The sequence below is a fragment of the Pongo pygmaeus genome, chromosome 10, assembly GCF_028885625.2.
Source record: "Pongo pygmaeus isolate AG05252 chromosome 10, NHGRI_mPonPyg2-v2.0_pri, whole genome shotgun sequence".
Taxonomy (NCBI): Eukaryota; Metazoa; Chordata; class Mammalia; order Primates; family Hominidae; genus Pongo; species Pongo pygmaeus.
In genome coordinates this window covers 83,059,729-83,084,861 of record NC_072383.2, presented here as the reverse complement: position 1 = coordinate 83,084,861, position 25,133 = coordinate 83,059,729, and the positions used below count along the sequence as shown (strand labels likewise).

Genomic DNA, 25,133 nt, shown 5'->3' with positions numbered 1-25,133 from the left:
ATTTTCCCTGAGCTGAGAAGCAGGCTTCGATGTGCGTTTTAGGAAGCAAAGCCCCCAGGCTCGCGCTCTCCAGCGTCCCGCTTTCCCTTTCCATCCTTCTGCCTAGCTGGGAAAGGCTGGAGTAAGACGGGGCGGGGTCCGGACTCCGGCGCAGTGACGTCAGCAGTGTTTGGGTGCTTATGCAAATGAGTCTGCGACCGTTTCTTCTGGTCTTGCGGTTTTCCCCTCCAGATCTTAAAGGTAGACCCAATCTTAGTCTGCACCATCCTTGCGGTTCACTACTTAAGACGTGGAGAAATGAAGGATTTGCTTTATATGCTGCTTTGGGGCTCCTCATCGCCCATGCTGTAAAAGCTATTTTCTACCTGTCAATGCCTGATTGCTTTTCCGCGATACCAGCAACGAAGTGTTTGTTTTGAGGAATTATTCTCTGCAGACACAGCCCCATCAAGCCCCTCACCCACCCAACCTCATTTCTGCAAGATCATTGCTGAAGTACAGACCTATTTATGTCTTAGGCGCCTAGCTCTGGGCTTGACTTGTACGTTTTTAATAAATACTTAATGATGGACTAAATTTTCTTTGAACAGTGTTAGGTTTTGAAGGGAAGGCGAGGGTTAAAGAAAGACACGCACAGACACGCAGACACAGACACACACAAACACACACACACACACACACACACACAGAGGGCGGCTCAACAGCAAATTCAGGCTTTCTGTCCAGCATAAAACCTAACAGAAGTGGGGGACCAGCCTAATGCTGGAGCCCGCTGCCGCTTACAGGCTGGGGCGATTTATAGGTATGGGCAGAAGGGGTCTGAGCAGTATGGCTTGCTGCTCGGCGGGATATTAATAAGATGCTTTCATGAAGAGGCGGTTCTGGCTCTTGTTCTGGCGAGATGTCGTTCTGGTGTTCAGGGTGTTCCTTGGACCTTTGTCCAGCAAGATATGATAGGGATGTCTCTTTAGTTGGGCCTTTGTCCAACTCGTGGTCAGATGGTTAGACGGGATGTTTCTCACAGCTCGAACCCCTGTGAAATGTTTCGCTTTGACCAAGGTCTGCAAAACAGCAGGGAGCTTACAACATGGTGCAATTTGGACTAACAAAGAGTATGTATTTTTTTCTCTCATATTAAATTCAAGATATTTGACCATCAAAATCAGGCGATTTTATTTTTGTGTGTTGTTGCCTTTTCTATGGAATCATCAAAGATCCATGTGTATTTGTTGGAGTAAAACATATCCCAGCAAATTTAAAATGGAATTTATTAACTATTTTTCTCTAAATAAAGCTTTCAGTTTGTGTGTGTGTTTTTTTTTTAGGATGACAGGAATTAATTGGATTTTTAAAGAAAGATAATATTTTACTGTTGATAAACTTTTCTTTTTTCTGAGTGCACATTGTATACTTGATTGAAAAATTATTTTATGATTCTAATATAGTTAACTCAAGATGTAGTATTTTCATTGAATAAAGAAAGGTATTTTTGTATGTTTCTAGGAGATAAGTACTCTATCACTCAATAAATATGAAATAATGCAGAATCTTAAAACTGGATAACAGTTATGAGAGATGTCAATAATCAGATGAGATGCCTTCCTTGTCACCTACTGAAACATTTAAAATAAGTCAGAATAGTTACTAAACTCTAAAGTCCATATTCATAGTTATTACCTTACCCAGTGATCATAGTTGAAATTGTAAATATGCTTCTCCTGTCATAAAATATAATTTATATATGAATAGGTAAGATATTTGCATTCCTTTTGACTTTGGGATTATATCTTCTAGGCAATTGAATCATTGACTTAGAATGGCAGACCCAAAAGAGAGCTTGGTGGCTGTCAAAAGCTCCTAAAAACTTTTCTTTCACTTCTCAATGGACCTCTCACCTTGTGGAAGAGTATGTTAATTCTTTATTACTATATACATATGCATGAGAGGATATATTAGTATATTCTTATGCAGCTATGCAGAGTAGATTTTGAAATGGTTTCTCAGCAGATAGTATTAATAAAAATCCACAGGCATAGTTGGATGCATGAACAACATTCAAGGTTACATAGCAGGAATCATTAGATTTATTTCCACTTTGCTTATCACACCACTCTTGTGGCCATCTTTACTAAACAATTTTTGAGGTATTTATCTGCTTAAATATTGACTTTGACCAGTAATTATCATCTCTTTTTCTGTGAACAACAAGCCCTAAAAATAAAATATAGGGCAATTTTAAATGCATAGTATCACTTGACACAGGGCAGAGCTGTAAGTTGTGTTCAGCCTTGAAGGTCACTTTATTTCTTTGTGATTAATGTGCTAAGGTATCTTTTCATATAAGATTAATTTATTTTTATTTTTAAATAGAATGCACACTTTGGGAACTTTTTCACCTATCAGACTGGCAAAGATCAAAGAGATTATTTGTTATACAGAAGACGGTAGAAGAAAGCGGGCACTCTCATGCATCGCTGGTGATAGTGCAAATAGACACAATTTTTATAAAGGGCTATTTGGTAATATTTATCAAAATTATAAAAGCTTGTACCTTTTGATCAAGCTGCTCCAGTTCCAGGAATTTATTCTACAGATATGGAGATGCAAGATATACAAAGTAATTTGTTGGAACATTGTAGTAGCAAATTATCAGCGATTATCTAAATATATGGTATACCTATACCAAGGAATATCATACAGAAGTTTTTTTAAATGAAGCTATTACATTGAGATCAAAAGTTTTGAAGAATTCATTTGAGTGAAAAACTAAGAGGTAGAATTATGCACATAGTAATAGTTGTGTAAAAGGAAGCAGATTGGGGGCTGATGGGGAGAAAACACATATTAGCTTGAATATATAGAGAGTGTTTAAGTGTGTATACACACATATATATATGCTTGAATATACAGAAAATATTTATTGAAGATTTTGATTACTTATTGGGAGGTACAGATGGTACAGTATAATCTAGGGAGAAATGGTAGGAAGATATATATATATATATTTCTTTACTCTTTGCCCTTTAATACCATAGTATTTTGTATTCAAAATATAAATATATAAAATATTTTAAAGTAAAGACAGAGGCAAATAGACACCTTTGGTAGAGTTTTATTCATTCATCAGATGCCATGGAATTAGTAAGATACAAAAGTCAATGAGTATTTTGACGACCCCCTGATTTTTGTTGTTGTTTCTGAATTTACAAGAAAGCTTCCTCTTTCAAGAGTTTTAGTAATAAAATTATATTGGAGAAGCATATTTAGTACTTGATTCAATAAAGTTAACCAATTATACTAGCAAAAAAGGCATACTTTTAGGGTATAAAAAAAAGTCTTAATTTTGAGATGGGTGTTGAGTCCCATGTAGTTGGTAAGAAATAACACAGAGAGTTCTTGTGAGCTCTTGACAAATTTCCTGCAAATATAACATTCTGTAATAACTGTATTAAACCTTCCTAATCAGAATATTGACATTGATACAGTTAAGTTACAAAAGAGTTCCATTACATAAGGACTACCTATGTTGGCCTTTTATTACCACAACCTCTTCACTCCAGTCCCCAGGCTCTCCTTAACTCCTGGCAACCTCTACTCTGTTCTCCATATTTATTTTTTGGTCATTGCAAGAATATTATATAAATGCAATCATACAGTATTCAATGTATTTGAATTGGTGTTTTTTCACTCAGCATAATTTTCTGTAGATTCATCTAAGTTATGTATAATGGTAGTTTTTTTCTGACTAGTACTTAATGGTATGGATGTGCCAGAATTTATAACTATTTACCCATTGAATGACACCTGGATTATTTCTAGTTTAGGGTTAATGTAAATAAAACTGCTATGGACATTCCTGCGTAGGATTTTCTGGAACATAAATTTTCATTTATCTGAGATAAATGAGAACGCTTGCTCGGTTATGTGGTAGCAGTGTGTTTAGTTTTTAAATGAACAGTCAAACTTTTCCACAGTGTTTGTACAATTTTACGTTCTCACCAGTAATGAATACATGATCCATTTTCTCTGCATCCTTGCCAGAATTTGGTTGTCACTATATTTTGGCCATTCTGATAGGTATAGAGCAACATCTCATTGTATTTTATATTTGCATTTACCTAATGGCTAATAATATTGAGCCTCATTTCATGTGCTTATTTGTCATTCATATGCAATATTCATTGAAATATCTCTACCTGTTTTCTTATTTTACTTATAATGGTCGAGTTTTTTTTTTTTTTTGGTTTTTTTTTTCTTTTTATTATTATTATTATTATTATTATTATTATACTTTAGGCTCTATGGTACATGTGCACAACGTGCAGGTAAGTTACATATGTATACATGTGCCATGCTGGTGCACTGCACCCACCAAATCGTCATCTAGCATTAGGTATATCTCCCAATGCTATCCCTCCCCCCTCTCCCCCCACCCCACAACCGTCCCCGAAGTGTGATGTTCCCCTTCCTGTGTCCATGTGTTCTCATTGTTCAATTCCCACCTATGAGTGGGAATATGCGGTGTTTGGTTTTTTGTTCTTGCGATAGTTTACTGAGAATGATGATTTCCAATTTCATCCATGTCCCTACAAAGGACGTGAACTCATCATTTTTTATGGCTGCATAGTATTCCATGGTGTATATGTGCCACATTTTCTTAATCCAGTCTATCATTGTTGGACATTTGGGTTGGTTCCAAGTCTTTGCTATTGTGAATAATGCCGCAATAAACATACGTGTGCATGTGTCTTTATAGCAGCATGATTGATAGTCCTTTGGGTATATACCCAGTAATGGGATGGCTGGGTCAAATGGAATTTCTAGATCTAGATCCCTGAGGAATCGCCACACTGACTTCCACAAGGGTTGAACTAGTTTACAGTCCCACCAACAGTGTAAAAGTGTTCCTGTTTCTCCACATCCTCTCCAGCACCTGTTGTTTCCTGACTTTTTAATGATTGCCATTGTAACTGGTGTGAGATGGTATCTCATTGTGGTTTTGATTTGCATTTCTCTGATGGCCAGTGATGGTGAGCATTTTTTCATGTGTTTTTTGGCTGCATAAATGTCTTCTTTTGAGAAGTGTCTGTTCATGTCCTTTGCCAACTTTTCCAATTAGGCAAGAGAAGGAAATCAAGGGTATTCAATTAGGAAAAGAGGAAGTCAAATTGTCCCTGTTTGCAAATGACATGATAGTATATCTAGAAAACCCCATTGTCTCAGCCCAAAATCTCCTTAAGCTGATAAGCAACTTCAGCAAACTCTCAGGATACAAAATCAATGTACAAAAATCACAAGCATTCTTATACACCAATAACAGACAAACAGAGAGCCAAATCATGAGTGAACTCCCATTCACAATTGCTTCAAAGAGAATAAAATACCTAGGAATCCAACTTACAAGGGAGTTTTTTTTTGTTTTTTGTTTTTTGTTTTTTTCGAGATGGAGTCTCCCTCTGTGGCCCAGGCTGGAGTTCAGTGGCGCGATCTCAGCTCACTGCAAGCTCCGCCTCCCGAGTTCAAGCAATTCTCCTGCCTCAGCCTCCCAAGTAGCTGGGACTACAGGTACCCGCCACCACGCACGGCTAATTTTTGTATTTTTAGTATAGACGGGGTTTCACCGTGTTAGCCAGGATGGTCTCAATCTCTTGACCTCATGATCCACCCGTCTGGGCCTCCCAAAGTGCTGGGATTACAGGCGTGAGCCACTGCGCCTGGCAACGGTCGAGTTTTAAGAGTTCTTTGTATACACTAAACACCAGTCATTTGTGACCTTCAAATATATTTTCCCATTTTTAAGCTTTTTTTTTTCCATCCTCTTAATAGATTCTTTCTCAGAGCAAACCTTTCAAATTTTGAGATCCAGTTTATCAATTTTTGTGTTTCTGAATCCTGCTTTTGTCATGTCTAAGAGCTCTTCGGTTAACCGCAGATCTCAAAGATTTAATCTGATGATTTGTTTCTTAAAGTTTTATATTTTCCACTTAAGTTTGTGATTCATTTTGAATTAATTTTTGTATAAGATATGAGGTTTAGGTTCAGGGTTAAACTTTTGCCTACGGATGTCCAGTTATTTCCAGAACAATTTGTTGAAAGAGCTATTTTTTTCTCCATTGAAATTGCTTTGGTACTTTTATCAAAAATTAGTTAGGCATATTGTGTGCACTTCTTTCTGGGTAGCCTCTTCTGTTACATTCATTTTTGTCTCTCCTTTCACCAACCTCACATAGACTTCATTACTGTAGCTATATAATAAGTCACGAAATTAGGTAGAATCATTCCTCCCACTTCATTCTTCTGTTTAAAATTGTTGTAGCTCCTCTAATTTTTTGCCTATTCATATAAATTTTGAAATAATCTTCTTTGTAGAAAAATGTCACTGATATTTTGATAGGAATTCATTTAACCATATATCAATTTAGGGAAATTTGACATCTTTCCTATGTTGAGTTTTCTAATCCGTGAACATGGCATGTCTTCCCATACCTTTAGATCTTCTTTCATTTACTTTATCAGCACTTTGTAGTTTTCAGCAAAAATGTACCATCCAGGTTTTGTTACATTTTCGTGTAATTATGTCAGTTTAATGATTGTAAATGCTATTGCATTTTTAATTTCTGTGTTCACTTGTTTATTGGTAACATATGGAACTATAAATGATTTGTGTATGTTTACCGTGTATTCTGTGACTTTTTTGGACTATTACTCTAGAAGGTATTTTTGTAGATTCATTAGAATTTATAATATAGACAATCAAAATATCTGCAAAAAAATTGAATACTGTATTATTACATTCATATAACATTCTTGAAATGACCAAAAAATAAGTATGGAGAACAGATTAGAGGTTGCCAGGAGTTAAGGAGAGCCTGGGGACTGGAGCAAAGTGGTTGTAGTTAAAAAAGGCCAACACAGGGAATCCTTATGTGATGGAACTCTTTTGTAACTTGGCTGTCCTTCTTTCTTGATTTATGTGACTTATACATAAATTTGTAACTTGACTTTTCTTGTTTCTTGATTTATGTGACTTATACAGTTAGCCTTCTGTATCCTTAGGTTCTGCATCCACAGATTCAACCAAATGCAGATGTGAATATAGTACTTGTGAGATGCAGGACCCACAGATGAATGTGGGACTTGAGCATCTGAGGATTTTGGTGTTTGTGGGAGGTCCTTGAGCAATGTCCCTTGGACACTAAGGGCTGACTGTGTTTTTTTTTTCTTGCCTTATGCCACTGCTTAGAACTGCCAATACTATGTTGAATAAGAGTGTGAGAGTAGACGTATTTATCTTGTTTCTCATCCTGAAGGAAAAGCATTTAGTGTTTCAGCAGTAAATATAATGTCAACTGTAAATTTTTTGTAGTTGCTGTTGATCAAGTTGAGAAAGTTTCCTTCTATTCCTAATTTTTGACATTTTTGATCATAAATGGACATTGAATTTTGTCTTTTCTGCATCAGTAGATATAGTCATGTGATTTTTCCTTTAGCCTGTCATTATTGTATATTACATATTGATTTTTGAATATTGAACCAACCTTGAATATTTAGAATAAACCCTACTTGATCATGGAATATAATTATTTTTATGCATCACTGAATTCTGTTTTCTAACACTGTGTAAAGGAATTTTGTGTCTATATTCATTAGGAATATTGATCTCTAGTTTTTTATTTTTTACTATGATCTTTGCCTGGTTTTGGTATCTGAGTAATATGGCTTTCATAAAATGAAATACAAATTATTCTATCATCTTCTATTGCCTGAAGAGATTGTGTAGAATTGATGTTAATTCTTCTTTAAATGTTTGGTAGAATTTTCCAGTGAGATTTCTTTTGTGACAGTTTTAAAATTATGCATTCAACTTATTTATTAGTTACATAGCTATTAAATGATCTATTTCTTATTGGCTAAGTTGTGGTAGTTTGTGTTTTTTAAGGAACTGATTGGTTACACCTAAGTTACTAAATTTACGCGTGTAGAGTTTTTGTTAGTATTCTCTCATGGTCATTTTGATGTCTGCAGATTTTGCAATGATAATTCCTGTTTCACTTACGATATCCAAGATGCCTTAAGCATGAAACTGACTATATGCAGCTTTACATGTGATTGACTAAATGTGGCTTTAAAAGTTAATACCTATTTTGTGGTTAAAATAAAATCACTGTGTGTATTTAAAAACCTAAACCACATATCCTCTACATAGATCTAGCCACATTGTGAACAGGTTATTGGACAATATTTTAAATTTCAGTAAAGTTTGTATAATTTTAGTTAAATCCAATACATAATTAATCTTATCCACAGACAAATGTTTCAGGTATCTATTGCTACACAACAAACCATTCTACAACATAGTGTCTTAAAATAACGACTTTTTAAAATCATTCTTCTGTGGGGTGGTTGGGCTCATTTCGGTGGTTCATTTGCTCTAATTGGTGTGTTAGCTGGCAGTTCAGCTAGGGCTGGAATATCAATACGTTTGCTCTTATGCCTAGAGCTTCACCTCAGATGATGGTTGCTTGAGACTATTTCTCTCTCTCTCTCTCTCTCTCCGCGCCCCCCCCTTTCTCTCCCTTTCTCTCCCTCTTTCCATGTGGGGTTTCTAGCAGGAGAAGCAGACGTTTTACATGGTGCCTAGCTTCCAAAAGAGGGAAAGCAGAAACTGCCAAGCTTCTATAGCCTTGGAACTTGCATAGTTTCACTGCTGCTGCCTTCTGGTCAAAGCAAACCAAAGTTAACCCAGATTTAAAAGAAGGGAAAACAGCCTACTACAACAAATAACTATAAAAGATCAAACTACACTTTATAAGGATGTATGAACAAATAAAACATATTCAGTGCCTTTAAATTAATATTTTTAGAAAACATAGTATAAATTAGTTTAAATAATAGTATATACCTCCTAAAGATGTGTCCAGTTCCTACTTCCTGACATCTATAAATGTTACCTAATTTGGAAGAAAAGTCTTTGCAGATACAGTATTGAGATGAAGATATAATTTCGGAAGATCCAGATGGGCCCTACATGCCATGACAAGCATCCTTATAGGAAAGATGGAGAGGGATATTAGACTGAAGTAGAAGGAAGTAGGTGATCTGACTACAGAAATAGAGAATGGAGTAATGAGGCCACACATTAAGGAGTGCCAGCAGCCACCAGAAACTGGAAAAGGCAAGGTTCATGTTCTCTCCTAGAGCCTCCCGAGAAAATACCACCCTGGTAACGCCTTGATTTTGGTTGACTGTAACTTAATTTGGATTCTTTGGTCTCTAGAAGTATGAAAGAATACATTTCTGTTGTTTTGAGACATTAAATTTGAAGTAATTTTTTTTATTCTCAATGTTTTTTATTTTTTATTTATTTATTTTTAATACTAGGGCATATTAGTATATTTTATTTTATTTTTTGTTATACTTTAAGTTTTAGGGTACATGTGCACAATGTGCAGGTTTGTTACATATGTATACATGTGCCATGTTGGTGTGCTGCACCCATTAACTCGTCACTTACATGAGGTATATCTTATGTTAATAAAACTTTGTCTTAAAAACTTTTTGTCTACTTCAGAAATCTCTAAAAAAAATTTGAAAGATTGTCTATCTTTGATTCACAGAAGTCAACAAAAATATACTCCAATTTATGGAAATTGCTTTATGATTATAATTAATTTTGAAATAATTACAATTTCACAGAAGGGTGCACATGGAGGTCTATGCACCATTTACTCGACTTCCCCACCACTAACATCTTACGTCAGATACGGTACTATATCAAAACCAGCATATTGATGTTGGTATAATCCATAGTATGTCCACGTTTATAGCTCTATGAAATTTTATAAAATGTGTACCTTCTTCTATCCCTTACCACAATGAAGATAGTAACCTGTGTGCTTTACCGTATGATTCTCTCCTGTTACTCTTTTATAAGCACACCCACTTACCCTCTCCATCCCTAACTCTTCAAACCATGAATATGTTGTTCATTTCTATAATTATGTTATTTCACAAATGTTATATAAAAATTGTTACATATGTGATTCTTTGAAATTGGCATTTTTATATTGTTTTCACTGAGTATCATTTCCTTTAGGTACATGCAAGTTGTTGCATGTATCAATAGTTCTTTTTTACTGCTGAGTAGTGGTTCATGGTGCGAATGTAGCACAGTTTAACCATTCACCCATTGAAACGCATACTGGATAGTTTCCAGTTTTTTTCTATTATAAGTAAAGCTGCTATGGACATTTGAATACAAGTTTTGTAAGTTTTTTTTTTTCTGTGATGTATCTCTGAAATATACTTGCTGGTTACTATGAGAAGTCTTTTTATTAGTGTTAAAAGTAACCGAGTTGTTTTTCAGAGTGGCTGTATCATTTTACATTTCCACCAGCAACATGTGATTGATTTAGTTTCTACATATCCTCACCAATATTTGGTGTTGTTACTTTAAAAAACAAAGTTTAGCCATTCTGATGTGTTATTTATAGCCCACCTTTTGGGAAAAAAAATATACATTTAATGAAGTATAAATTGTGACTTGGTATTGTTATTTGTAAAAAAAGTTCCCTTCCTTTTCATTGGCTCTGTAATTTTTTATTTGATAGCTCAGTGCAAAAATTGTACGTAAAGCAGGATACAATTTGCAAAATACATTCCAATTTATTGAATTCTATATTGTTAAAAATATTTCATATTATTCATCAATATTATTATTTCAGTATTTCATGAAATCTCTTGATGAAAATATTTTTCCTCTATAATTATACCATAACTATAAACTAATCAGCATATGGTGACAATTTTTCTTGAGCATTACAATATGGTCCAAATTTTGATTTTATTTGGATGGTCTTTATTTTTGTCCTATATTAGAAAAAAATGAATTTCATTTGAATTTATAAATAATTAAACATTCCATATTCAAATTAGTTCATATTTAAATAAAACTTTTTTTTCAGTGAAATTTTAAGTTGTCAAAGTCAGGGAGATAATTTACTAGTGTTCTAGTGCTTTATTATAGAATACTAAGCTTGTGACAAACGCCAAAAATTAGCCAGTGCAGATATATATGTTTGAGTCATCCATCATATATGTCAGATGCAGATACCTACTTGCTAATTCAAGTGTTTGCATATTTTCACTGGAAATGTTAATTAAAATTTAATATAATTTCAAAAGAGATTGTAACAATGGCTTGGGAGGTAGAAAATTTTGAAAGATGGAACAAGAATGGCAGAAAGTATTGAGTTAATTTTGTAGTGAACATATTATAGCAAGACTGGTCAAGATAAAAACAAAGAAAAAGACCTATTACCAATATCAATAATAAAGATAAGATATGATGACGAATTCTATATGTGTTTAAAAAACTGTGGAATATTATAGAACACTTTATGGCAATGAGTTTGGCACCTTACGTAAAATGGACAAATCCTTCAAAAAGATGGCTTACCAAATGTAAAACAAGAAAAGGAAAATCTTAGTAGCTGTATATCAATGAAATGAATTGAATTTTTAATTTCAAACATTTTCAGAAAGAAAACCCCAAGCCCAGATGGCTTTATTGGTGAGTGCTGCCAAACTTTTAAAGAAGAATAAAACTAATTCTACACACATACTCTCAGAAAATAAAAGATAAATCATTTCAAAACTTTCTAAGACACCACCAAAACCAGAGAAGCAAAATACATTATATATATATATACATACACACATATGTATACATATATGTATATACGTGTATATATACATATGTGTATATGTGTACACATACACATACATACATACATATATATACATATATATATACACCCACTTTCCTATGAATGTAGTTGAAAGAAAATCTATAACAAAATATAGCAGATTTATTTTAGTGATATATTAAAAAGTAATTCATCTTGACCAAGTGAGGTTTATTTCATAAATGAAAGATTGTTTTAAGATACAAAAGCAACGAATGTGATACTCCATATGAATAGATGAAGAACTGATATGGTTATCTTAATAAAGGCAAAAATAATTTGTCAAAATTTAACACAGTAATTCAAACTAATGACCTCACTGAACTAGGAATATAAAGTAACTTCTCTAAACTAATAAAGGGATCTATGAAAACAATGCCCAATTAACATTGAACATAGGGGAATATTGACTACTTTCCAAATAACACTGAGACATAAATGAAGATGTTTGCCTTTAGCATTTCTAGTCAATGTTTTGGTGGATATCTTAGCCAGTAAAATAGGTCAAGAGAAAGATATAAAAGTAAATAATTATAAAAATGAAAGTTAAATTATCATTATTGACTGATGACATGATTATGTAAGTGGAGGTCCCCCAGGATCTTAGAAAGATGCAAAACTTGATTTAGCATCTTTGTGGGCAGAAACCTATATTAAAAATCAGTTACATTGCATATACTAGCAAAATGTAATTGAAACCTAAGAAAAGAATTTGCAATCATACCCCAAACACACATTAATCAGAGATAAATTTAACAAAAGTTGTGCAAGACCAATACACTGAAATCTCTGAAACACTGTTGAGAGAAATTAAAGACATGAAATAAATAAAAAGATACACCAAGTTTATAGACTGGAAAACTCAATTTGGTAGATGTCAGTGTTCCCCAAATAGATAAATGAAATCAATATAATTCAATTTTAAATCCTAGTAGGCTGGATTTTTTTTGCGGTAGAAATTGTCAAGCTGATTTCAAAAATTATGTGGAAATAAAAGAACCTAGAATAGGTGAAACAATCTTGAAAAAGAACACAAAAAGTAAAATGGTTGGGGTTAAGAACCACTGAGTTGGAAATTTATTATCATGATTTTAAAAATTTTGGATCTAGTTTTAAGTGCTTCAAAATAGATTTATTTGGAAAAATATATGAAGACAACTAAAGCAATACAAAAAATGAGAGATTGAGAAAGAGGTAAATATAAGTTCAAATTTAAATAGTGTAAAGTTCCCAACATATTTGTGTATTTATGTTCATACACATAGCAGTAGTTTTTGATTCATAATTTGTAAGCCATTTGGGGTTCTTTGCAAGCTGTAGAAACTGATGCTGGATAAGAGGCAAAGAAAAGTAATATTGGCAGTCACAGGAGCTCAAAGAAACAATGGAGTGCTTGGCAATGAAATGGAAAAGGGCAAGAATGAAAATAGTTCTGAAAACTAGGAACCAATGTCCATGACTATGGTAGTATTTACAGCCTGGGCATAATGTGTTTGATGGAATTGGATGACATGCCTACTTTTTGATCTCTTTGTGCCTGTCCTCAAAATTAAAACTCCAGGGAGGTGGAAACTAAGCAAATGCTGAATTTTTTCGAAGATAGTGGCAATATTTTTTTTTCCTTTCTACGCATGCCTTTTGCAGTAGGGTTTTTTTGCCCCTTCCATAAAAAAGTAAGGTTTATTTCTACTCTTGAATCAGTATGGACTTAGGTTTGAGACTTTCTTTGGCCAATGAGGAATTAGCCAATGTGAAATAGAGAGAGGCTCCAGTAGCACTTGTATGTTGGGCTCACCTTTTTTGGGGCTACAGTTGGAAATCTGAGCTACAATATGAAAAAGTTTCAGCTAGTATTTTGGAGAGATTACTTATAAGCAAAACAAAGTTCTCCAGCGGATAGCCTGACTTTTGCTAGAATGTCAGTTAGACTTTATTAGACCACCTCCTTGGAACTGACAGATCACTGCAGTGCAGGACCGAATTCAAGAACAACTGATCCTATAAGCCTAGTTCACACTGCTAATTCAGAGAATCATGAACGAATTAAATAGTTTGTCAAAGCCACTAAATGTAGAGGAGATTTGATGTGCAGCAATGGATAAGTGAAACAAACAAAAAGTTGTGTTAAGGAGAAAATTAAAACATGTAGCATTGGCTCTGGACCTAACATTGTCCTTAATATTACAGAAGCATCTACAACGAATCAGTTATATTACAGCCTTAGTGTTGTGATAATCATAGTAATAAAAGAGAGGATATATTGAGTCCTCTCAGTGTGCTGACATTGACTTATGCACTTTATCAGTAGATAAGTATATTATTGTTCTCATTTTATAAATGAAGAAACTGAAGCACAGTTTAGTAACATGGCCAGGGTCATAAAACCGTAAGTGACAGAGTTACAGTTTGAACTCAGATAGTCTCTTTCTAAAATCTATGTGTAAATATTTGGGACCGATACACGTCTTTTCACATCAAAATATATTGATTCTTATAATATCACGTTACAATTAAATAAGAAAGATTATACTAAAACATGAAGAGCTTGAGGTCATTATCCTCTTTTACATAATAAGTTTTTTTTTTTTTTAAGACAGATTTCACTCTGTCACCCAGGCTGGAGTGCAGTGGTGCGATCTCAGCTCACTGCAACATCCACCTCCTGGCTCAAGTGATTCTTGTGCCTCAGCCAACCAAATAGCTGGGACTAAAGGCACATGCCACCAGGCCTGGCTAATTTTCATATGGGGGTTTCACCACGTTGGCCAGGCTGGTCTTGAACTCCTGGCATCAAGTGGTCTGCCCATCTCAGCCTCCCAGTGCTGGGATTATAGGTGTGAGCCACTGTGCCCAACCAAGTCATATTTACACAGTATCTATTACTTCCTACATGAAAGATGAGCATATTTTCACACTTTTATTTCTTTTTCTCCTCTCATTTCAATTTTTGATTTTGTTTTTTTCGTAATTTAATTCACAATTGTCCCCTGCACATAATTTCTGTAAAATGTAAACCATATCTCCTTGTTTAAATTAATGTTCACTTCTATTCTTTAACATGGCTCCTCTTTACTAAGATCTTTTACTTTGTTTTCTCTGTTTGGCTAAATTTTATGATTATGTAGTCTTTCCCTCCATTCCCCACTCCTTCATCCCATAGGGCTCATCATTTCTCTCATGCTTAGGAATATTTGCCTGTGGCTTTTATCATCAGAATACAAATTAATTGGATATAAAATTGGAAATCATATATTTTTCTCTTAGTTTGAAGTTAATGAATATTATGAGAAGTGTTTTAATTTCATCTTTCTACTTCTGCTTGAAATCCCTAGGAATTCTTTATCTTGGTAATTTATCAATGTTTACTCTTCTGTATTGTTATTATTATTTGCAAATACAAGTCTTCAAGCAAACCTCTGCTTTTCTTTTAGTATTTTGAGTTTTATTAATTGTATTATTGTGTTTGGCTATACCAATTAGAAGTTTGTTGGATTACCTTTAGCTGACTTCAGTTTTCATTAGCTTTCTTCTAAATTAAGATATTTGTAACTTTTCATTTCTTTTTTGTGAACTTTCTTTACATCTGTCCTCCATGTCTCAGATATAGTTTCAGTAGTGTTTATTCTAGTTTCTGTTGTTTCTTTTTCTTTATTTTATTTTATTTTATTTTATTTGAGACACAGTCTTGCTCCGTCACCCCGGCTGGAATGCAGTGGTATGATCTCTGCAACCTCTGCCTCCCCGGTTCAGATGATTCTCCTGCCCCAGCCTCCTGAGTATCTGGGATTACAGGCGCCTGACGCCACACCCAGCTAATTTTTGTATTTTTTTAGTGGAGAGGGAGTTTCACCATATTGGCCAGTCTGGCCTCGAACTCCTGGCCTCAAGTGATCCACCCACCTAGTGCTCCCAAAGTGCTGGGTTTACAGGCATGAGCCACCACACTTGGCCTTCAGTTGCTTCTAATGTGATTTTTAGTCCTCTGATAAATTCTTCCATTTCTTGTGTTCATCCACTTACCTTTTTCTTTCAGTTAATCTTTTAGTTCACTTCCATGAAATTTATCTTAAATAGATGTTTTCTTTGTAACTCTGAAGCACATTGTTTCCTGGTGTATATTTATATTCTGTATATGTCTTTTGCTTATGTTTCTTCCTCTGTCCACTATCACCTCTATCTTTCCATTTCCATACACATATTTTTCATTATTTGGAACTACTCATTTTCAATAGGAAAATTTCTATATTGGAATAGTTTTTGACATGGAAAGTAGTGCCGTACAAATTGAGTGAGCTGGGGAACTCCACATTTTCAATTTAGATTTATTCTCTGAAAGAGAGGTTGGCAAATGTTTTCAGTGAAGAGTTAGTAAACATTTTAGGCTTTACGGTCCATAACAATAACTCTGTTGTTGTAGCACAAAATCAGCCATAGCAATATGTAAATCTATGGGCATGGATACGTGCCAACACAATCTTTTTTTTACAAAATACAGATGGTGGGTTGTATTTGGCCCATGAGCAATATTTTATGGGCATGGATACATGCCAATACAATATTTTTTACAAAATACAGACGGTGGGTTGTATTTGGCCCATGAGCAATATTTTGTTGACTCCTCCTCTATTGTACAGTTGTAGACAGGAGGCTCTTACCAAATAATGATGAGGACAAGTATTACAATTCTTCGGTGCAGATGAAGTGCAGTGAGTGATAGTTTGTTCCTCAGTTGATTCTCTGTCACAAGAATGGATGCTGCTAAGTTGGCAGAGGTTGTGCTGTTACTTGATACTGGTTCCACTACTGTCCATATGACCTATCAAGCACTGATACTTTATCACTCTATCTCTCTTCCTGGACATTTCTCTTCATTTCTTCTTCTATTCCCAGATGTAACAATTGTAATACATTTTTGGCAATTGCCAACCTCTCTTTTGATTTTCTTTTTCGTCTATGTTTATGGACTACATTTATGGACTAAGTTTTTAGGTGGGCTTTTAGAATTTATAAAAATGGTTATCCTTCAAGAAAGTTACTCTTAAAAATTTGAAATTGATCTGGCTTCTAAATTATTGTTGCTATACTTAGTTTTAATAAATCTCTTCAGAAACTAAATTTATTTATTTACTTTTGGCTATATGAAACCTGTGCACAAGAAGTGAATTCTTATATTCAGTGGGTGCATGGTCTTAAAGTAAAAATACAAACAAGCTGGGCATGGTGGCTCACGCCTGTAATCCTAGCACTTTGGGAGGCCTAGGTGGGTGGATCACGAGGTCAGGAGTTCAAGACCAGCCTGACCAAGAAGGCGAAACCTCGTCTCTACTAAAAATACAAAAATTAGCCGGGCATGGGGACGGGTGCCTATAATCCCAGCTACTCAGGAGGCTGCGGCAGAGAATTGCTTGAACCCGGGAGGCAGAGGTTGTGGTGAGCCGAGATCACGCCACTGTACTCCAGCCTGGGCGACAGAGTGAGACTCCATCACAAAAAAAAAAAAAAAAAAAAAAAAAATACAAACAAAAATGAAAACATCTAATAGTGCAAAATACTTGTTTAGTTATATGATCTTATTCGTTAAACCTTTCAGTTCATTCATTCAACAGACAAGTTTAAACATTGGTAATATGGGGGTGAGTAAGATAAACAATGTCATTCTCAAGGCAATGACTTATTTTCTCCCAGACTTACATGTTATTGTAAATATTTTAATATTAATTACAATTCTTCCACTATCTTCCTACAACCACCCAGACAGACCAAGAAGTGGGACAAGGTAAGAAAAATAGTAAGAAAAGAGAGCTTAGATAATTTTATTTATTATATCATTAAGGATTCATTATAGTTTTTTGCTCATATGAGAAAAGGAGCTCTTAATGCGTGCAAATACCCACTTCAATTCCCTTTTTAATAAGTATTTTATTTTATAAAGTTTGGCTAGAGTTGTTATACAATATCTATAGTATATATTTATGTATATTCAGTGTTTATGATATAATATTACATTTAAAATTTGTTTACATTAGATAATGTTCTTTTAAATAGAAAATATGACCTTCAGGTAGTCTGATCAGAATTTTTAAGTGTAAGCTTTGCCAAAGGATATCTTATGTAAATTGGTGAGGATTATTCACTTGGTGTGTAAAAAACATGCAGTAGTAGCCAAAGATATTACCTTTTATTTTGATTTTTGTGTGTGTATTTTTTTGTCCAAAGAATAGAAATGTATAGAAGAGAAAGCATTTTCTGTAAAAATTTGGGGGAGATTCATGGTTAACACTATTTAAAAATTTTTTTCTTTATAAAATGTTGAGTGTTTTTACTATAATAATATCTCTAAGCTTGGATACACTTCTTACTTTTCTGTCTGTATGGAAAAAGCAAAAGGAATAAGAAACCAAAGTTTATTGTGGGAACTGAGGTTAAGAGAGGCATAACTATCAGCATTTACACAATTAATAAGTTACAGTGCTAGGACACAACTCCAAATTTGTCAGACTAAAATACATGCTCTTATCCATATATCACTTGCTACTATGCCAACACATTTTATCTTCAGATAATTTAATAAATGTAAATCTTTTTTCTGGATAATTCATGTCTTACAAATCACAAATTTTTTATATGTCAGGTTGTTTTCTTCCAGCAAATACCACCTATAAATTTGTTTATTTCAGTTTTTCAATGGCTATATTTCTTAATGTATTCAACTAATATTTACTGAGCTGTAGGGGAAAATAATATAAATTAAACAGACAAAATGTCAAACCTCATGAATTATTTCCATATCAAAACTTTGTTGGCCTCTGTGAAATAGTCACTATGATCGCTTCTCGGCCTTTTTGCTGAGATCAAGTGTAGTATCTGTTCTTATCAGTTTAAAATAATCACTGTGGGAAGTTTTACACCTATTCTGGAGATGTGTCTATCACTCAAAATATTTTGGGAATGCTTCTCTTTCACAATTTTCTAAACAGTTTTCTCTTAATCTTCACCAAATCTTAAATGAGAAGTGTTTGCTCTTAGGGTATATATTTTAATTTTAGAAACAAGTAAACATCATCCCAACCTAAAGGGAACAAATTAGTTACATAGTAAGTTATTTTTTTTCCACTGGGTTACCCAACACTTTGTCTTGCTCATTAAGATTATAGATTGAAATATGATAGCTGTTTTCTTTGACTTTTAATGTCAATCTAATAGCAGTTCTCTTAAGAAATTCTATTTTATTCCAAAAATGAAGGGCGGAATTCTTGGGCTACCATTTCATAAGCTTCCTGATCCAGATTTGAAGAGAAGCACTCATATTTGTCAGTCACATTTTAACATAGACAGTGTCGCTGGTCTGTAGACATGTCTTATATGCTTACTTGGTCTGTATCTGAGTGGGGAAAAGGGTAGGAGATGTAACATACAAAAAAAGAAAGGAAAAAAAAAATCCCAAAGTGATTACAGTGTTTTTCTTGAGCTGTTAAGAGACTGATCACATATATAATGTACATTTTGATCATTTCTTGTCTCATTTATACTTTTCCTTATGTTTGGGTATGACCTCACTCCATTTGTGCTCGACTCTAATTTTATCCAACATTCCTGATCTTTCCTGTTGTAATAACGTTGGGTCATTTAAATTCTGCACTATAGAATTGTTATTTGATGTACCTTTCTCTCTATTAAATATAAGATCCTTAAAAACATTCTTTGTACGTTTTATTGATTATTGTATCCCACAAAGCCCCATCACAATAAATATCAAATGGGTTGAGTGAGATCGCTTATGCGATATAATCCCAGCACTTTGGGAGGCCAAGGCGGGATCCCTTGAACCCAGAAGTTTGACATCTGCCTAGGCAACATAGTGAGACTTCATCTCTACAAAAAAAAGAAAAATAAAATTAGCTGGGTGTGGTGGTACACACCTGTAGTCCCAGCTACTTGTGGGACTGAGGCAAGAGGATCTCTGGGAGAGGTACAGGCTGCAGTGAGTCCTGATTTTGCCACAGCACTCCAGCCTGGGTGACAGAGTGGGACCCTGCCTCCAAAAATAAAATAAAATAAACTAGGTTAAATTTTTGAGAAGAACAATTAATATCAAATGAGCGAATGAGGAATATTTGAACAGAAGAGATTATATATGAGACAAATTTACAGAGTTGGTTTGCAATTGTGTATATAATACCACAAGGAACAAAATCAGGGATATATAAGAAAATATCTGCTTTAGTCAGGGAGGAAAAAATAAAGAAATAAGAAAAAGAGTCCTAAAAGTTTAGTTACTAATGAACAGAATATTCATTATGCATTGGAGTGTATCTGAGATTTTTGCAAGAAGGAGGATGTTAGCTAAGAAAATTGTATTTGAAGCTCATATGTGCTTTAAAATTTTTATGCTTATGGGACTATTAAGCTCTGAAATGCTAAAGACAATTACATGTTTTATACTCTGTGGAAAGGGTTTCTATCATAAAAATAAACAAAAAAGAATAATTCTGTATTTAAATATTTTTCATCATTAAATATGATCACATTTCAACTTATAATTTTACAGGTACCTACAGAATACTGGACATACGGATTCAGAATCCATAAGGCTTTACCACCTTGCATCAAGGATTTATTTGATATCATCCTCGGTCTTTACTTCCTATCAAGTAACATTGTTTTGAAAAACAGAATTAGCACATTTGCCATAAGGGAGTTTTTTTTTTTAAATACTTCTCATACTCTCCAATGCCCAAAAATAGCAAGGTGGTGAAAAGAGAATTAGATGATGATGTTACTGAGTCTGTCAAAGACCTTCTTTCTAATGAAGACTCAGCTGATGACGCTTTTAAGACAAGTGAACTAATTGTTGATGGCCAAGAAGAGAAAGATACAGATGTTGAAGAAGGATCTGAAGTCGAAGATGAAAGACCAGCTTGGAGCAGTAAACTACAATACATCCTGGCCCAAGTTGGATTTTCTGTAGGTTTAGGAAATGTGTGGCGATTTCCATACCTATGTCAGAAGAATGGGGGCGGTAAGTAATTTTTTAAGTGATAAATTACTGTAGTAAATTGCAATTGGGTTTCTCAAATAGCTCCTATTATTGCTGTTTCTCATTATTTTTGAAACTTGCAATTTCATTGTAAAGCTAGAGAAACCCACTTCTTTGTGGGAAGTGAGCCCAGATATGTTTTCGGATTACGTTTCCACAGGAGCAGATGGGCTTGCTGTGAATACTCAGGGATTGCTTAAGGGTAACACATTCTCAACTTCTTTCTCTGGAAGCTTATTAAGCAACTCTGAATAACTGAGTGAAACTTTTCTTGCATCATTTGTGCCTGTAAGTTATTCCCTTTGAAGAATAACCTAAAGCTTCTGATATATGACAATACTGGTGAAGGAAAACAGAATTTTCTCTCTATGATTTATTAATTCTTAATTTTAAGTTGCCTCATTCTTCAAAAAATAAAAAATGATATGTAACTTAGAATAATTATAATCTTCAAATGCTGATGAGAACATTTAGATCTAAATGTAAACAGATAATATAATGCTAGACATTCTTCATTCTTAGGCATTTTATGTATTTCCTTTCCAGTTCTATGGGGTATTTTGGAACAATGTTCTGTTTCAAAGACAACTTTAAAGAAATTAGCAACCTTAATTTTAAACAAAATTATCTGCAACATCATTGCTATTCTTGCTATTAATATTTCATTTGTACTTATAATTATAAAGGCTTACTTAGCAAAATTATCTTAGAAGTCTAGGGAAAAAACTTTACAAAGGGGAAAATTGTGTATGTATGATGCTAGTTCTATAGTACACCAAAATCAAACTGAATTTAATTTAACTAACATTGGATTGAAATGTTATTATCTATGTATATGAAATATTATTATTTATGTACATGTACATGTACATGCTGTTAAAATAAGTGTGGCTGAAAACAAAATATTCCATAAGTCATGCATTTCAGGACACAAAGTATATAAAGAATATTTTGGTATTTGATTCTAGTTTGTGATAATTTTATTGACTGGACAAAAATATGGTTTATTTTTAATGTGGTTGTAACCTACAAACCCTACATCAAATAAAATAATAAAACCCATGCGTATGTAAATTTTTTCCTGGCCACTGAAACATGAAACTCTAAGATGTTATGGTGACAAAATATGTTTAAAATGTCTTTTAGTTAATTCAAACAGGCACAAAACAAAAGGTTTGGAAAAAGTAGCGCATTTGGCAAATCTGCCTTAAAGGTAAAGATCGATACATAGAGTCAGTGATGCACTGTGCATCCCTATACTGAAAAGCTCCTTAGCTAGCCAGTAACCTCACACATGAATTATTTATTAAATCAGCTATAAGCAACTATGTACTATCCTGCTTTTTGTTTCTCACAAATCATTCCATTTGCCAAGACTAGCAGAATATCAATTCTGGTTTTAAGACTTTTTTGCCTTGTAAATCGTATTGACCACACTATTAAGGAGGATAGCTGATTTGGCTGAAAAGTCAGGTTGACTTCCACTTAGTACAATTTCTGTCTTGCTGGAGAGTGCTACAAGATTTTATATGTAGTAACTGGTTCTTAGCACAAACGGCTCCTCCTTCTTATTTCCATATATTAAAAAAGTCAAAATATCTTTTCTAGTATTATTTCTTTTCTACTAAATGGAAATACTAGAAAGCAGTACTATACATATTATAAAATACCAACCGATTTTTCATTTTAGAATGGTTGCTACAGTACCAAAGATTGTACTCACCATTCAATATGGCATTGAGTCTTCCAATTGTTGGAGGAATATCTTCTGGCTAAACAACCAGAAGATAGTCGTCTGCCTCAGGCTATCAAAATCTTATTCATGAATCATTTAAGCACTTTCTGAGTAATAGAAAAAAAGGTAATAGAGTCAATATAAGTTTATTTGCCTAATGATATTATCCTTTTAAAGCACAATGGTTAAGCGAAATAGGTGGTATAGTATAGAGAATTCCAGATCAGGTTTTGAAGTCAATTTGACTGTTTGAAGCCTGGTTCTTTTTCACACTACCCGTGTGACCTTTCACAGGCTACCTCATTTGTTCAGGCTTAGTTTCCACCCTGTAAAATAGGGTTAATAATTGTATCTATCTCCAAGGATTCTCGTAAGGGATACATTAATAGCTACATGTAATGTGCTTAAAAATATGGCTGGCAAATAGTACATGTTCAAATACATGTATTTAAAGCTTAACACATTTATTTAATTGTAGTCTTACATGACATGAGAACTTTCAGAAATGAAGACCCAAAGACTTAGGGAAAACGGTTTTTCGTTTTTTTTTTTTTTGAGACCGAGTCTTGCTCTTTTGCCCAGGCTGGAGTTCAGTGGCGCAATCTCGGCTCACTGCAAGCTCTGCCTCCCGGGTTCACGCCATTCTCCTGCCTCAGCCTCCCGAGTAGCTGGGACTACAGGCGCCCGCCACCACGCCCAGCTAATTTTTTTGTATTTTTGGTAGAGACAGGGTTTCACCGTGTTAGCCAGGATGGTCTTGATCTCCTGACCTCGTGATCCGTCTGCCTCGGCCTCCCAAAGTGCTAGGACTACAGGCATGAGCCACCGCACCCAGCCAACTGTCTGTTTTTATGCTTAGATTACGTGAAGAATAGGCAGCCATGTAGAAATGTGATTGGACAAAAGGGTAGATCTAATTAGAATAGACTAAAGGAAGCAAACCCAGCAAGTCCTGTCTGTTCAGATTTTTCTTGGCCTCTCTGAGTAGCATTCCTTCCTCCTGGATATGAAACAGGACGTCTCTGGAATGAGGATCTTCAAGGGAGAAGGGAGAAAATGACCTTTCTAGGTTTTGTGGCTTGCTTTGGGGAAGAAGCATTCTAGTTTCTATGACCCACCTTGAGGGAAAAGAAATCTTGTGTCTGTGACTTGCTTCAGGGACAAAAAAAGAGTGGGAGACAGGAGTAAAGGAAAAGGCCAGGAAGCCTTGGCTTCCGAGGTCCTTCCAATTTCCTTTAGTTCAAGGTATCCGCATGCCAACGTGCCACACTTAAAAGAAAAATTATTTCAATAGCTTTTGGAGTACAGGTGGATTTTTGTTACATAAATGAATTATATAGCGGTGAATTCAGAGATTTTAACACATCCCTCACCCAAGTAGCATACAGTGTACATAATACGTAGTTTTTTTAACCCTATCCCCCATCCCAATTTTCCCCTTCTGAATCTCTAAAGTCCATTACATCATACTGTATGCCTTTGCATACTTATAGCCTAACTGCTACTTATAAATGAGAACATAAAGTTTTTGGTTTTCTACTCCTAAGTTATTTCACTCAGAATAATGGCCTCCAGCTCCATTCAATTTAATATGAAGGGCATTATTTTGTTCCTTTTTATGGCTGAGTAGTATTCTATGGTGCATAGTATCACCTTTTCTTTATCCACTCATTAGTCGATGGGCACTTAGGTTGGTTCCACATCTTTGCAATTGTGAATTGTACTGCTGTAAACATATGCATGTAAGTGTCTTTTTTTGTTTGTTTGTTTTTGGCTTTTTTTTTTTTTTTTTTGGACAAGGTCTCATTCTGTCACCCAGACTGGAGTGCAGTGGTGCAATATCAGCTCACTGCAACCTCTCCCCATCTCTGGACTCAAGAGTCAGTCTTCCCACCTCAGCCTCCCGGGTAGCTGGGACCACAGGCACGAACCCCATGCTCAGCTGGTTTTTGTTTTTTTTTTTTGGATTTTATTTTTTTTTTAGTAGAGACTGGGGTCTCACCATGTTGCCCAAGCTGGTCTCGAACTCCTGAACTCAAGCGATCTGCCAGCCTCGGCCTCCCAAAATGCTGAGATTATAGGCATGAGCCACCGTGCCCAGCCTCAAGTATCTTTTTCATATAATAACTTTTCTTCCTTTGGGTAGATATCTAGGAGTGGGCTTGCTGGATTGAATGTAGATCTACTTTCAGTTCTTTAAGGGTTCTTCATACTGTTTTCTATAGAAGAATTTGAGATAGTAGAAAAGTCTAAATATCCAACAGCATGTCATGCACACATAACTGGAAAAAAATCCCCAGTGAGTTCAGTCATAATTCTTTCTCTCTTTTTTCTTACTCATTCACATGCGTATAAACAACCCATTCATAATCTAAGATTTGATGCAGATGTTAAAATTCACTTTCAGTCTTTGGGAAAAACATTCAGGTCAGCAGTTCCTGAATGTCACTAATCATTTTAGAATTAGAATTTTGTTTTCTAAGCTCATGCATCCAATTTTTACATTGTATATGTAGTTTTCTTAGAATCAACTAAGAATGAAAGACTGAAAATCAGTCGTAGAAAGGTTCAGATTATGTAGCAACCACTATATAGGGAAAATTCCTGGATATAA

At 34.6% G+C, this 25,133-nt stretch overlaps 1 protein-coding gene and 1 pseudogene across 1 annotated transcript in view; both read left to right on the top strand.

Moving 5' to 3' along the window:
* SLC6A15 (solute carrier family 6 member 15) overlaps positions 1-25,133 on the top strand; it is a 53,998-nt gene that overhangs the window by 1,272 nt on the left and 27,593 nt on the right. The window contains exon 2 of the mRNA XM_054442438.2: positions 20,296-20,766. Coding sequence (XP_054298413.1) covers positions 20,478-20,766 — 289 coding nt within the window. The 5' untranslated portion in view covers positions 20,296-20,477. The remainder of the gene's footprint in view (positions 1-20,295; positions 20,767-25,133) is intronic.
* LOC129011116 (U2 spliceosomal RNA) lies at positions 18,573-18,726 on the top strand (annotated as a pseudogene).